The sequence below is a fragment of the Molothrus aeneus genome, chromosome 2, assembly GCF_037042795.1.
Source record: "Molothrus aeneus isolate 106 chromosome 2, BPBGC_Maene_1.0, whole genome shotgun sequence".
Classification (NCBI taxonomy): Eukaryota; Metazoa; Chordata; class Aves; order Passeriformes; family Icteridae; genus Molothrus; species Molothrus aeneus.
The window spans coordinates 116,657,081-116,669,194 of record NC_089647.1 but is presented as its reverse complement, the minus strand read 5'-3'; the positions used below and the strand labels follow the sequence as shown (position 1 = coordinate 116,669,194).

Below are 12,114 nucleotides of genomic sequence, written 5' to 3'. Positions count from 1 at the left end.
TTCCACATGGAACAAACAGCTTTTGCTTTCCCCTCTCTTGATTTTAACGGAAAAAGGCGCTTGGCCCCCCAGTTTAGCAGCAGCAGTCGTCACATTCTTTCAAATGAGCATTAACAAAAGTTGTTAAACGGTGAAAGCTTATCAACAGAAAGTTTAAACATCTGCTTTGATGTAAAGAACTGTAAAAACTCCTTAAATGTTACGTACCTAGGCCTCGCTGGCCGCAGTGTTGTGAATAGTAGGGCTGGCACTGACCGTGGCAAGAAGGCGGCTACAAGGATTTGACCCTGAAACAAGTTTCCATATAGAGGGGTGAAAGTTCACAGGTTATTCTGTGAACTATCATCTCTCGTGCCCCCCCGCTGACCCCAAAGCAAGCCAAGCATTTCCATCACAGCAGAGCCTGGCTTGGCCTGCCCCACGCAGCCGGGCAGGGCTGGCTCGCTGCCCGGGCACACCCACACAGCCTCGGGGCTCTGCCGCCCGTGGAGCTGTGCCTGCCAGGGCAGGAGCTCCCCAGAGGTCACAGAGCCACACGTGTCCTGAGCTGGAAGGGATCCATCGGCACCACGGGCTCCGAGCGCTGGCCCTGCACAGACAGCCCAGCAACCCCAGCCTGGGCATCCTGGGAGCTCCTGGAGCTCAGCACGGGCCTGGGGCTGTCACCAGGGCAGGACTGAGGGCTCCCTGCATTCCCAGGGCTCCCAGGGCCCGCTCTCCTCCTGCAGGGAACAAGGCCACAGGGCTCCCTTTGGCAGAGCGTGTGTTCCTCAGGGATTCCCTGCACACGTCTGTGCCCGGCCCCTCGCTGCAGGCTGGCACCAGTGTGGCAGGAAAGCCTTGCTGGAGGCTGTGCCAGGAGTGCTCCCAGCCTCTGCCCGGGCCAGGAAATCCCTGTGTGGATCCCCACGGATCCACGAGGCTGGAGGAGCAGAGGTGGGGCTGGTGCCGAGCCAGCCCCTCAGACACAGCATCCACAGCCCTTCCCTCAGCTCCCACTCCCTCCTCCCCTCTTCTCCAGGAACACCCTGCAAGAGCAGCTCCCTGCAGGCTCTGCAGCTGGGCTGGCTCCTGCTGGCTGCAGGTTTGGCTCCCTGGCTGTTGCAGCACCACGGGGTGTGTTCAGTTCACAAAGGACACAGCGCAAGCTCCTGCTGAGGTCACTGCGGCTCCCTCGGCTTTCCCAAACACCCGGACACAGCCTGGCTCAGGAGCAAGGACAGAGCAGAACCAAAATGTCCTGGTCCTGCTCAGAGCCCTGAGCTCCTGCAGAGGAATTAGCAGAGCCTGAACAAACTCCAGAAACTGGAACTGGGAAGTTCTAGGTTCCCAAGGGCTGTTTGTTAAAGCATCCCTTCCGTGGTGAATTCAGGATCCTGGAGGGGAACTGCAGCCGGAACTTTGCGCTGACTCTTCAATGTGGCCAACAGAACCATGACTTACACATTCATTATTATTAATAACAATTATTATTAATAATAATTTAATCTAGAACACACAAATACTTGTGCATCCCACCAAAAGGCATGGGGAAGGAATCCTGGTACCAGTGGGAAAGGAGCCAGGAGAAGCCCCCTTGGACTCAGGTCACTGAGGAAGCAAATGTCTGCAGCAAGGAAAAGGTTCCTGCATTTTGATTCTGGTTTTGGTTTTTTGGTTTTTTTTTCTTTTTAATAATAGAGTGAATGTAAACCTCTAATGCCATCTGCACATTGTATTTTTTTTTTTTTTGTAGTTTAGTAACAGACAACTTCCCTCAGCCCATGATTTAATGAGTGGGGGTAAAACTGGTGCTGGGAATTCATTGAAAACCACAGAAGCAACGGAAATGTTCACAAAAGCAGGGAAGCAAGAGGCACAATTCTTCTCATTTTAAAAATCATCCAAGGGTGAGTCTCCCAAAAACTCCTGAGCAGCTCTGGACCTTTGCAGATCCAAATTAAAGGGGATGGAATACAAGAATCCCCAGGTTTCTGAGCATTTGGTTACTGCTGTCAGAACTACCTCATTATTTACAAAAGCATTTCTCTTTCATTCATTGATCTTAATTTGAGGGAGCCTGCAGGACAATTTGATACTTTTTTCCTTATATTTTGAGCTCTAAATTCCATGAAATCCCACTTCCATTCTGCCAACACACGGAGACACTCAAGAGCCACATTCTTGTGTCAGCACTTGCTTTAAAGAGAAGGTAAAACCTGATTTCTTCAGAGGCTTTAGAGCAGTTCTAATTAACTTTCTTGCAGATTCTTCAGGCTGACTCTTTGGAGCAACAATTTAGGAAGCAAAGACAACAAAGCCTTGAAGGCAGGGGTGGCAGCTCAGGGCAGGACTAAAGGCTGAACTCCAAGGAAGTTCAAGTTCCAGGAACAAGCATCACTTTGGAAAAACTCTGCCAGGCAGAATTTCCCATTAAACCCCAGCATCTCCTGAGTGGGAAGGGACTCACAAGGACCATCCAAGTCCAGCTCCTGGCCCTGCACAGCCCAACAATCCCAGCCTGGCATCCCTGGGAGCTCCAAGCGCTCCTGGATGGAGCTCTGGTCACAACCTGGTCCCTGTGGCTCCTTGCAGGGATCCTGAGCAAGGGAATTTGGGCTGGGTGCTGAACTGGAAGAGGCTCTGGCCCTTTCAGCAGCAGTCCCAGTCCTCCCCACAGGCAGCAGCAGGAATCCCTTGCTGAAGCAGCCCAGGAGATGCCTCACAAGCCCTGTGCTCCCAAGCACCTGCAGGTGCTGCTCAGAGCTCCTGACAACAGCAGGGACAAGGGGACGGCTGGGAAAGGGAGCAGCCAGTCCAACAAACTCACCAGCTGTGGAATCATGGAATTCCAGACTGGGCTGGGTCAGGAGGGACCTCAGAGCCCACCCAGAGCCACCCCTGCCATGGCAGGGACACCTCCCACTGTCCCCAGTGCCCAGCCTGGCCTTGGGCACTGCCAGGGGTGCAGGGGCAGCCCCAGCTGCTCTGGGCACCCTGTGCCAGGGCCTGCCCACCCTGCCAGGGAACAATTCCTCATTCCCAAGATCCAGTCCCTGGTGAGCACAGAGCTGCTCTGCCCTGCCAGCTGAGCCTGGCTCCCAAGGAAAGCTCCTTGTGCCTGCGAGAATGGAAGGGAGGTTTGCACTTTCCAGAACTTTCTGCACAAGTGAGTGACCCAGCAGCTCCCCAGGGCCACCCCTGAGCACAACCCTGGGTTTGGGGAGCAAGTTCAGGCTCCAGAATTGAGCTGATAAATCCAGAACCAAGGGGTGAGTCTGGGAAAGGGGGAGTAAATAGACCTCAACAGAATTTGCTTGGAGAAACAAAAAATATTTGACCACATGCTCTGCCATTTCTTCAGCAGCACAGTGTGTTTGGAAGGAAAAAGGGAATAAAAATAGAAGCAACCTTCAGAAAAGATGAGTCACATTTGTGAACTGATTACACTGATGGTGACAAACTGAAACAGAAGCCACTTTTTCAAAGAGAAAGGTGAGATTGTTCATAGATTTTTTAAACCTAACACTACATCACTCTTTTATGGGCCCTGCTCAGGCCCCTGCACATAAACACCAAGAATTAATTAGTCCAGGAATTAAAACCATAAACCTTATTGCTACTTAGTGTCCCCACCCCAGTGCTCCACATGAAACCCTGCAGTTCCTAATTCCCAAACTGAGATTCTGAGTCTGCTTTGAGTGCACATTTCCTCTCCAGAGTCACTGGGAAAGGACAAGGAAAGGTGAAATCCACAAAATGCAAAGTGAAGACAGAGCTCAGCAAACAAGTTCCCCGAGTGCCCTGCTGCCCTCCTGAGCCGCTCTGCTGGTGTTGTGGTGACCTCTGTCACACCCAGTGCCTGTGCCTGCTCCATTTCCTTCCTTCCTCAGACCCAGATGGAGTGGCTGCCACAGGCTCAGTCTGTGCTGGATGGCCCCAGCTCCTCCCATGGCAAAGTCCCAAGGGAAATGCCTTCAGCAAACAGCCAGAAATGTGCACTCACTCACAGACACAGCATCCCCCAGGAAACTGCACAGCCCTGCTGGCAGGTAAACCCACAGAAACACAGAGCACCCTGAGTTGGAAGTGACCCATGAGGATCAGAGTCCAACTCCTGGCCTGAGGGAAAAATACCAGTTTTTTTATGTTAAGACACAGTTTTTATGCCAAAAAGGGAGCACAAGCCTGACTTAGTAACTGCTCATTGTCACGGGATTTCAGGTGTCCAAGTAACACACAACCAGTACTTTGCACTTCATGGCTGGTTTGTGTTCCTGGCCCTGAGAAACAGAACATGGACTCAGAGCCACGAGCCTGCTCCTTCCTGTGAAACCCTCCTGCAGCCACAGCAGGACTCCACATGGAGCTGTGTGAGGATTCCCACCATTCCTGGAGCCCAGGGCGTTCTGAGCAGCTCTGGGCCCTCCTGGCAGAGCAGGAGAGCAGCTGAGGAGTGCCAGGGCAGGGAGAGGACTTTGTCCTGGCCTCCCTCCCCTCCAACTCCTCCTGCTGCCAGCAGGAGCCTCCTGTGTGCCCAGCCCCAGAGCCTGCACTGTGAGCACAGCACATTCCCAGCTCTGGGCAGGGCACGAGAGCTGCTGCTGCTGCTGCTGCCTCACTGAGCCCAGAGCCAACAAAATGTTCCAACATTCCTCTGCTCCTTGCAGCAGTTGTGTCAAGCACAGACCACACTCTTCTCCCATTCTCTTCCCTTGAAGCATTTTGTTTGGCTTGTATCTGTTTTTTTTTTTTTGGCTGTAATTTTGGTTTGTTCAGTTGGGCTGCTTTAAAGCAGATCCCAGAGTGAAGCTGGAGGACAGGTAAATCTCACCAGGCCCTTTCCACTTCACCCTTGTGAGCAGCCCCTCCTGCCACTGCCATCACAGGAGACCCCAGGGAGGAGGTTTGGGAAAGAGCTGCTCAGAGCTGCTCCCTTTGCAGGGCCTTGGGGACCCATCCCAGGTGCTGCAGACAGGGAGCTCCCTCCCCTCACAGCCCTGCTGATCTCCTTCCCAAGCCCCTCAGTGGGAAAGCTCCTTCCTCACCAACACATCCCTGGGCTTCACAGCTCCCTCTGCCAGGAACAAGGATTGTCTTCAGCAAAGGCAGCATTTTGCTACAATCTCAGCTGTTCATAGCTGTTAAAATCAGACTTTATCATCCACATTCTGCATTAACACTGGCAAGATCCCAGAAGATTCCCATCTGGCCAGTGACTCAAATCTGTGTTCCCTGGCTCTCTGCACTGCTTGGCTATATGAAGTGGAAAACCAAGTTAGTGAATCCTGGCAAAAAATGTTTCTATTTTCAGGACATTGTGATTCCAGACTTTTGTGTTCAGCTGACACCAACTTTTATGGAAAATTCCACCTAAGCCTCAAATCTGACCTCCCAGCTTGGAGGGTGTCCCAACCCAAGCTGACACAGACTCAACTGCAGCACCTGCCACGCTGACCAGCTCAACTCCTTACTCCTTGTGCCTGGAAGGTGGATGCTGCTTGAACTCCTCAGATCTCCTTCCTGACAGAGCACCAGAACAGTGCTCACAGGCAAAGGTGCAGCTTGAGTAACTGAATGTACAAAACACACGGATGGAGGACGCAGCACACCCCAAAATCAGCCAGTGATAACCCACAGCAACAGGGAACTACTGCACTGTATCTCAATGATATCAGAGTGAGAGGAACTTATCAACTGCAACTCCTGCTCCCAGAAAACCCTGGTGATGCAGAGAGAGGCAAAGGAGCAACCAGAGAGAACCAAGGCAAACCCAAGGGCAGTTTGGACCTTGGTTTGCTGAAGCCGATAACAAAAACCTGATTTCAGCAGCAGCAGGATCAACCCTGCCTGGCATGTGCCAGTGCCAGGGAGGCAGGGAGGGATGTGCCACTGCCAGCACAGCAGCACAGCAGTGTCCTGGCAGTGGCAGGCCGTGTCTGGCTGGTCACACCTCGCCGGTGACACCGGGGCACAGGGACTGAGCCCAGCCTGCTGCACTGGGCACATGCTCTGCCACAGGGAGAGGCACTCGTGGTGCACTGGGCAATCCTTGGCTGCTGTCAGAGTGGTCACTGCTGGGACAGCAGTGGCTGTGTCACTTCTACCTTTCGGATCCACGCCTGGGGCCCGCTGTTGGTGAGCTCGTCCGAGGACAGGATCTGCGCGCCGGTGCTGCCCGTGAACTGCCCGGGGATGGAGTTGGACTGAGCCCAGGCATCGATCTGCAACAGGAAAATACACACTGAGACCAGCACTGACAGCCCCACATCCCCTCTGCACCCCTCAGGAATTTTCAGAGCACGTTGTTGGGATTTGGTGTGTTCACTGACGCTCAGGTGAAAGCGGGTGCTACCAAAATCTGAGCATCTGAATGGTCACCCTGAAACCTGAGCTCCAACTCCAGCCAGTTCAGGGTCTCCTCATCCCCAGAACTGCTGAATCCACTGTTTTGGAAAGAATCACCTACGTCAGTGCTGCTAAACTACAATAAAATTTAAAGAAAATTAAATTTTAAACTATGTTTCAGAGTGACTTGGGTGCAAACGTGGAATACACAAAGGAGCTCATCAAAACTCAGTGTCAGAAGTGCAGAACTTTGAAACACTGGCCCACAGCTGGGTTTCCAAACAGAAGCAGGAGAGGAGAACCAGCTGCCATGAAAGGAAAGCCCCGATTTCCCTCCAGCTCCCCCAGATGCTGCTGAAGGCCCCAGCTCACCTGCTCCTGTGCCCGGTTCAGCATGCACATGGCCTCCAGGTCGAAGGAGTTCTCATTGAGCCTCTTCTGGGCCACTGCTCTGTCGTTCATGGCTGTGGTTATGTCCACACACTAGGAGGAAAAAGAGCATTTGTAAAAACACAGCAGAGACAAACAGTGACCACTTGAGCTGGAAAAACCTACTGGAGAATCAATATCATCAAGTGGGGTTACAGAGTGAATTGTTGGTTTGACAAAGAAAAAGGCAACGTGATGGAAATCCTGGGACCACTTAGATCCACACAAGATGGGCTTTCCTGGACAAAGACAAATCTGAATTTAAACTGTAACACCCTGGTAATTTAAAATCACCTGCACACACAAAATATCCAATGACTTATTTTCTAAGAAATAGAAAATAAGTCACGAAAAATTTTGGTGTCGCAAAAAAATTCTGGTGTGTAATAAACAGAGAAGCATTTTACTGTGCAATGAGATCTTCTTAACCAACAGAATTAAATGCAATTTAACTAAAAATTCATGCAGAGCTGTTCACATGAGCACTCTGCTATTAAGTACGACTACAGCTTGTCTGTAAAAAGTAATTCCAGCATGAATCAGATGCACTCCATAATCTCGACTTTAGTGTTACAAATGTTCATCTCCAGCCTAAACCAGAAGGGAATGAAAATGGGGAAGGGACTGGAGCCCCAGGAGGGGCTGAGGGAGCTGGGCAGGGGCTGCAGAATCCCTGAGGGAGCTGGGCAGGGGCTGCAGAATCCCTGAGGGAGCTGGGCAGGGGCTGCAGAATCCCTGAGGGAGCTGGGCAGGGGCTGGAGAATCCCTGAGGGAGCTGGGCAGGGGCTGGGGCTGGAGCAAAGGAGGCTCAGGGGCCCTTGTGGCTCTGCACAAGTCCCTGCCAGGAGGGCACAGCCGGGGGGGTCGGGCTCTGCTCCCAGGGAACAGGGACAGGAGCAGAGGGAACGGCCTCAGGCTGGGCCAGGGCAGGCTCAGCTTGGACAGCAGCAGCAATTTGCCCATGGAAAGGGAGCTCAGGCCTTGGCAGGGGCTGCCCAGGGAGCTTTGCAGTGCCCAGCCCTGCAGGTGTCCCCTGCAGGTGGCACTGAGTGCTCTGGGCTGGGGACAAGGTGCCCATAGGGCTTTTCCAGCCTCAGGGATCCTGTAAAACCAGGCTGTGAGCTCACAGAATTCACTGCTTTGGAAAAAATTATTTAAATCTGTGCTGCTGAGCTGCAGTAAAATATAAAGAAAAATAAATTTGAAATGACACTGCAGAGTGACTTGGTGAAAATATGAAATACACAAAGGAGCTCTCTCCAATCCTTCACTCTGGGCAAAGCCTTGGAAGAGAAATCCACAACATTTGGGGCTGTAATGAATTCTGGCTGCTGTGCAGCTGTTTTATAAAATCCCTGGGCCCTGCTCCTCCAAGGATGTGCATTATGGATCATTCTGTTTGGAAAGCAGGAAGGGAAGAGGGTGCAAAGACAAATGGAATTTCTTGAGATGTGACAGAAGCTGGAAGGGCTGGGACAGTTTGAGGCACAGAAAAACCCAATAATCAGAAATGCAGCTGGCACACACACATCAAGGTGATGGGTTACCCTAAACTTCATTTTCATCTGCTTTGTAAAAGCCTTGCCTCTTTTGCTGCCACAACCTCGACCTGTAACACATTTTGTACTAAAGGGCCAGGAAGAGAAACTGAAACTCCTTCAAAATTGACTCAGCTGAACAAAACAAACACTGTTAAACCACAAACCCTGTCCCAGGAACCTGGTCAAGAATTCAGTAAATACTGAAGAAATAGATATGAACACCTACAATGGCACCAAACACAGGAATTGCTTTTGTGCTCTATTAAATCCGATTTTAAGATGGGTTTTTTTGCTGGTGTTTAGGACAAAAATGTTTCTATTGGGAAGATCATTGCTGGAATATCTGGCACTGACCAAAACAGAACTAAAATCCCACAAGTCCCAGGTGTCTGTGGACTGAGTTCAGGGCTCATTTCTTGTCACACAGAACATAAAAAAGGCACAAGAAGAATTGAAATATTATCTAACAACTCCCTCACACAACAACAAGGTTGTAAAAATGCCTGTTTCAAATGCACACTGGCTAAGTTTTCAAGTTTCTCTCACATACTTAAAATAATGATTTAATGTTCTGTTAATGAACCTGGTCTAGGAGATAAATAAAAGTTCTTCTACTCACCAAAGGTCTCAATCCAGCAATACACCAAGGCATGGAAGCAGTCCATGAAAGCACAGGGGACCACTGCCATGCCAAAGAGGTGTGTTAGTGCTTTACTGGGGCCTAGCAACACTCCCTGCTGGGCTCCTTCCCAAACACTTCTCCACTCGAGACCATCAGGGCTCTGTGTTATGCCAAGACCTGGATCTTGAAAAAAACCCATCTCTGCTCGAGGTATGAGAGGTTGTTGTTGTTATTCCTGAGTCAAGGAGAACAGGTGGGGGTGAGGTGCTGCCCTCTGCCAGAGCTCTCCTGCCTGATCCCCTTTCTCAGACCTGCCCCCACAAATCACAAATACTGAAGCAAATAAAAAGCAGGTGTTTTACACCCTCTGGAGCTCCAAGAATGCTCTGACTGCATCCTTAGATCCCAGCACTCAGCACAAGTCACCTGGGACTGGCACTCTACACTTCCAGACACTCCTTCCTCAGAGGTCTCTGCCTGCCACAGACAAGATGAGCCCTCAGATCACTCCAGACCTTCCCCTCCATCTCCTACTGCCCCACACAACTCTTTTAATGTTTTATTAAAACAAGCTGTACTGTACTAGCAGGGTCAGTTCAGACCAAGCCCATAGCTAATATGTGAATTAGAACACAGCAACAAAAGCAATTGTGTGGGGTTTCATGCCAGGACTTGCACCAGAACTGTCACAGTATTGCAAAATCAGCAACAACAAATGGAGGTCAATTCTAGGGGAAAGTTAAGTTCCAAGCACCCCCAGCTCTCTACTCCCCCAGCAAGGGAGCTGATCTGCCTCATGTTGCTCCAAGGGAGCCATTTCCACCACAGAGTCCTCCTGAGCACGAAAGAATTAAGCAGAGAAGCACTGTGTTACCTGTCAGGCTCCCTGGAGAAACACACAGCAGCTCTGTACCTGCACTCCCCAAAGCCCAGGGGATGGGTGGAACAGCCTGCTGGGAGCTAACACCCCTGAAATCACCCTTAACACAAGCCAAGTTAAGGTAAAGGCAAATAAAAGTATTTATTTACAAAATGTAAAAACAGACAACATAGTTACAGGCATTTATAATGGTACACACAACAGAAAGGAAAGGAAGTTATGTTAAATATATTTACTGCAATGAAACTGGGAATGACATTCTGCACAAACATCTCAGGGTTTTACTGGAGCAGGAGAGCCCAAAGTGCAGCTCCCACCTGTGCTGAGGAACTGGGTGCCCAACCATCAAATTCTGAGGGATTCCATGAAAATGCTGGCTAAGTTATATCCTCTGTGCTTTTGGTGTTGTAGAAGAGCCAGAAGAAAATTCCCTCCTGTGCCTCAGGGAGTGAACTGAGCAGTATCAGAAAGGTCTTGAAAAACAAAATGCACCAAGTGCTGAGATGGCTTTGTCAGAAATTGATGGGGAGGCTTTGGGGTTTGGCTCTGGAAGGTGTGAGAACAAGGCTGCAGGTGCACTGAGGCAACACACACTTAAAAATACTAACATCTCTCTTAAATAGTTAATTTACCTAATTACAACAGCCCCCAGAAATGTTCTTTAGAAGAAATTTCAAGGGGAAAAACACTTGCTTTGGTGTTTTTAGTTCATTATCCATACAATTAGATTCTCCTTTGGAAGGCCACTTGCAAGACAGCCATTGGAGAAAATATGACTGGAAAGCTAAAAAAATGAGTACATCCAGAGGAAGTGACTTTCAATTTTTAACTGATTACATTCCAGTGTGATGTTCTTGCTCTAAGACTGGTGGGACAATTTTAATTAGCACTACATCCGTTACTGTGCAAATCTCAAGGTATTATTAATTACCCTCTGCAGGAAACTGAACGGGGAAGTTTTTTCACCTTCCAGCTACAGTTTAAATTCTGTTGAGACCAAGAAGCCACCAGCTGCCAGAAGCAGGATGGGTGCAGGCTGCTTCACGTGAGCACCCCCATGTGCAGAGCTCAGCTCCTCAGCTTAGTGCAGTGTTACCTTTTTAAGTGCCTTTTTTGTTTTCCCAGACTGCAGTTGGGTACCAGACTGCCCAGGTGATGGTTTTGGCTTTCTTACATGATATGCTCTCCTTGCCTTCCTTACCTCAATGGCTGGCTTGGGGAAAACGTCGTCCTTGCCGTCGTCTTTGCCGTTCTTGTCCACGGGAACCCACTCTCCATACACACTGTCTGCCTCCTTCTTCCTATGCTGAGACCCAGAGGACACAGGGAATTCCTTGGACAGGCTGACCTGGTTTTTTGGTTGGGGTGGTGGTGCTGGTTTTATGCTGGGAGTCTGAAAGAAATAAAATGAGAAGAAGTTCAGGCTTGGAAACACCCACGAGTCGTGAGGTGGTTTTGTTGCAAACACCCGGGATTTGGGTTTTACTTTACAGTAGTAAGCCTTTATAATTCATCCTTTTGGCACAGCCCTAAAAACACACAAGTGACCCACAAATTGTGCTATCAGAGAAGATGAAAAACCCCTAAAAACAACTTCAGCAACCCAAAATCCCCAACCCTCCTCTCCCAGCTGACCCCATTCACATCGAGGACAACCACCAGGTATTTTGTATGGAAAGGGTGAAAATCCTGGGCAGCACAACACTGCCTGTGATCAAAAGCTGCCCATGAGTGGAGAGAAAACAGCTCTCAGCATTTGGGTTTCCATCCTGGCCTATTTTTAGCAGCAGCCTGAGTCTCTGAGCAGATGATGTCTATGGCCTTGTTTTGCTTGGTGTTGTTAATTCATTAAAAACCTGCAGAAATCCCTGCCAGGTTCCCTTCCAAGACGCAAACACAGCTGGCAGCATTGGATAATACTGGATAAACTCCTAGGAGTATGGATGGGAATGGGTTAGGAGAGAGAAGGAACAAAACTGAAAAACTGCAAGGGTCAAAAGCAAGACCAAGAGGCAGAGCTGCCCATAAGCACTGCAGAGCATTCATTCCTCCTCAGAGCCTGCAAGAATTCCAAGGTTTCTTCAGTTTCCCTGTAGCCTTTTCTAACAATGTAATATCAACTCTAAATCCATTCCTACCTTACACCTTATGTAAATGTGCACTACTGCTTATTTTGTGTACAGCACAAGCTCCACCTATTTATACACACAACCAGGAATGTTATTTCTGGTTTTGCTGAGTATATTAAAGCTTTTTTAGTGCTCTGTATCCTGCAAAATCAGAACAGACTTTCATGGGCACAACCACCCACCCCA

At 49.7% G+C, this 12,114-nt stretch overlaps 1 protein-coding gene across 1 annotated transcript in view; it reads right to left on the bottom strand.

The window, feature by feature from the left end:
- SON (SON DNA and RNA binding protein) overlaps nt 1-12,114 on the bottom strand; it is a 37,753-nt gene that overhangs the window by 7,141 nt on the left and 18,498 nt on the right. Inside the window, 3 exon segments of the mRNA XM_066545579.1 lie at nt 6,087-6,203; nt 6,700-6,810; nt 11,001-11,192. Coding sequence (XP_066401676.1) covers nt 6,087-6,203; nt 6,700-6,810; nt 11,001-11,192 — 420 coding nt within the window.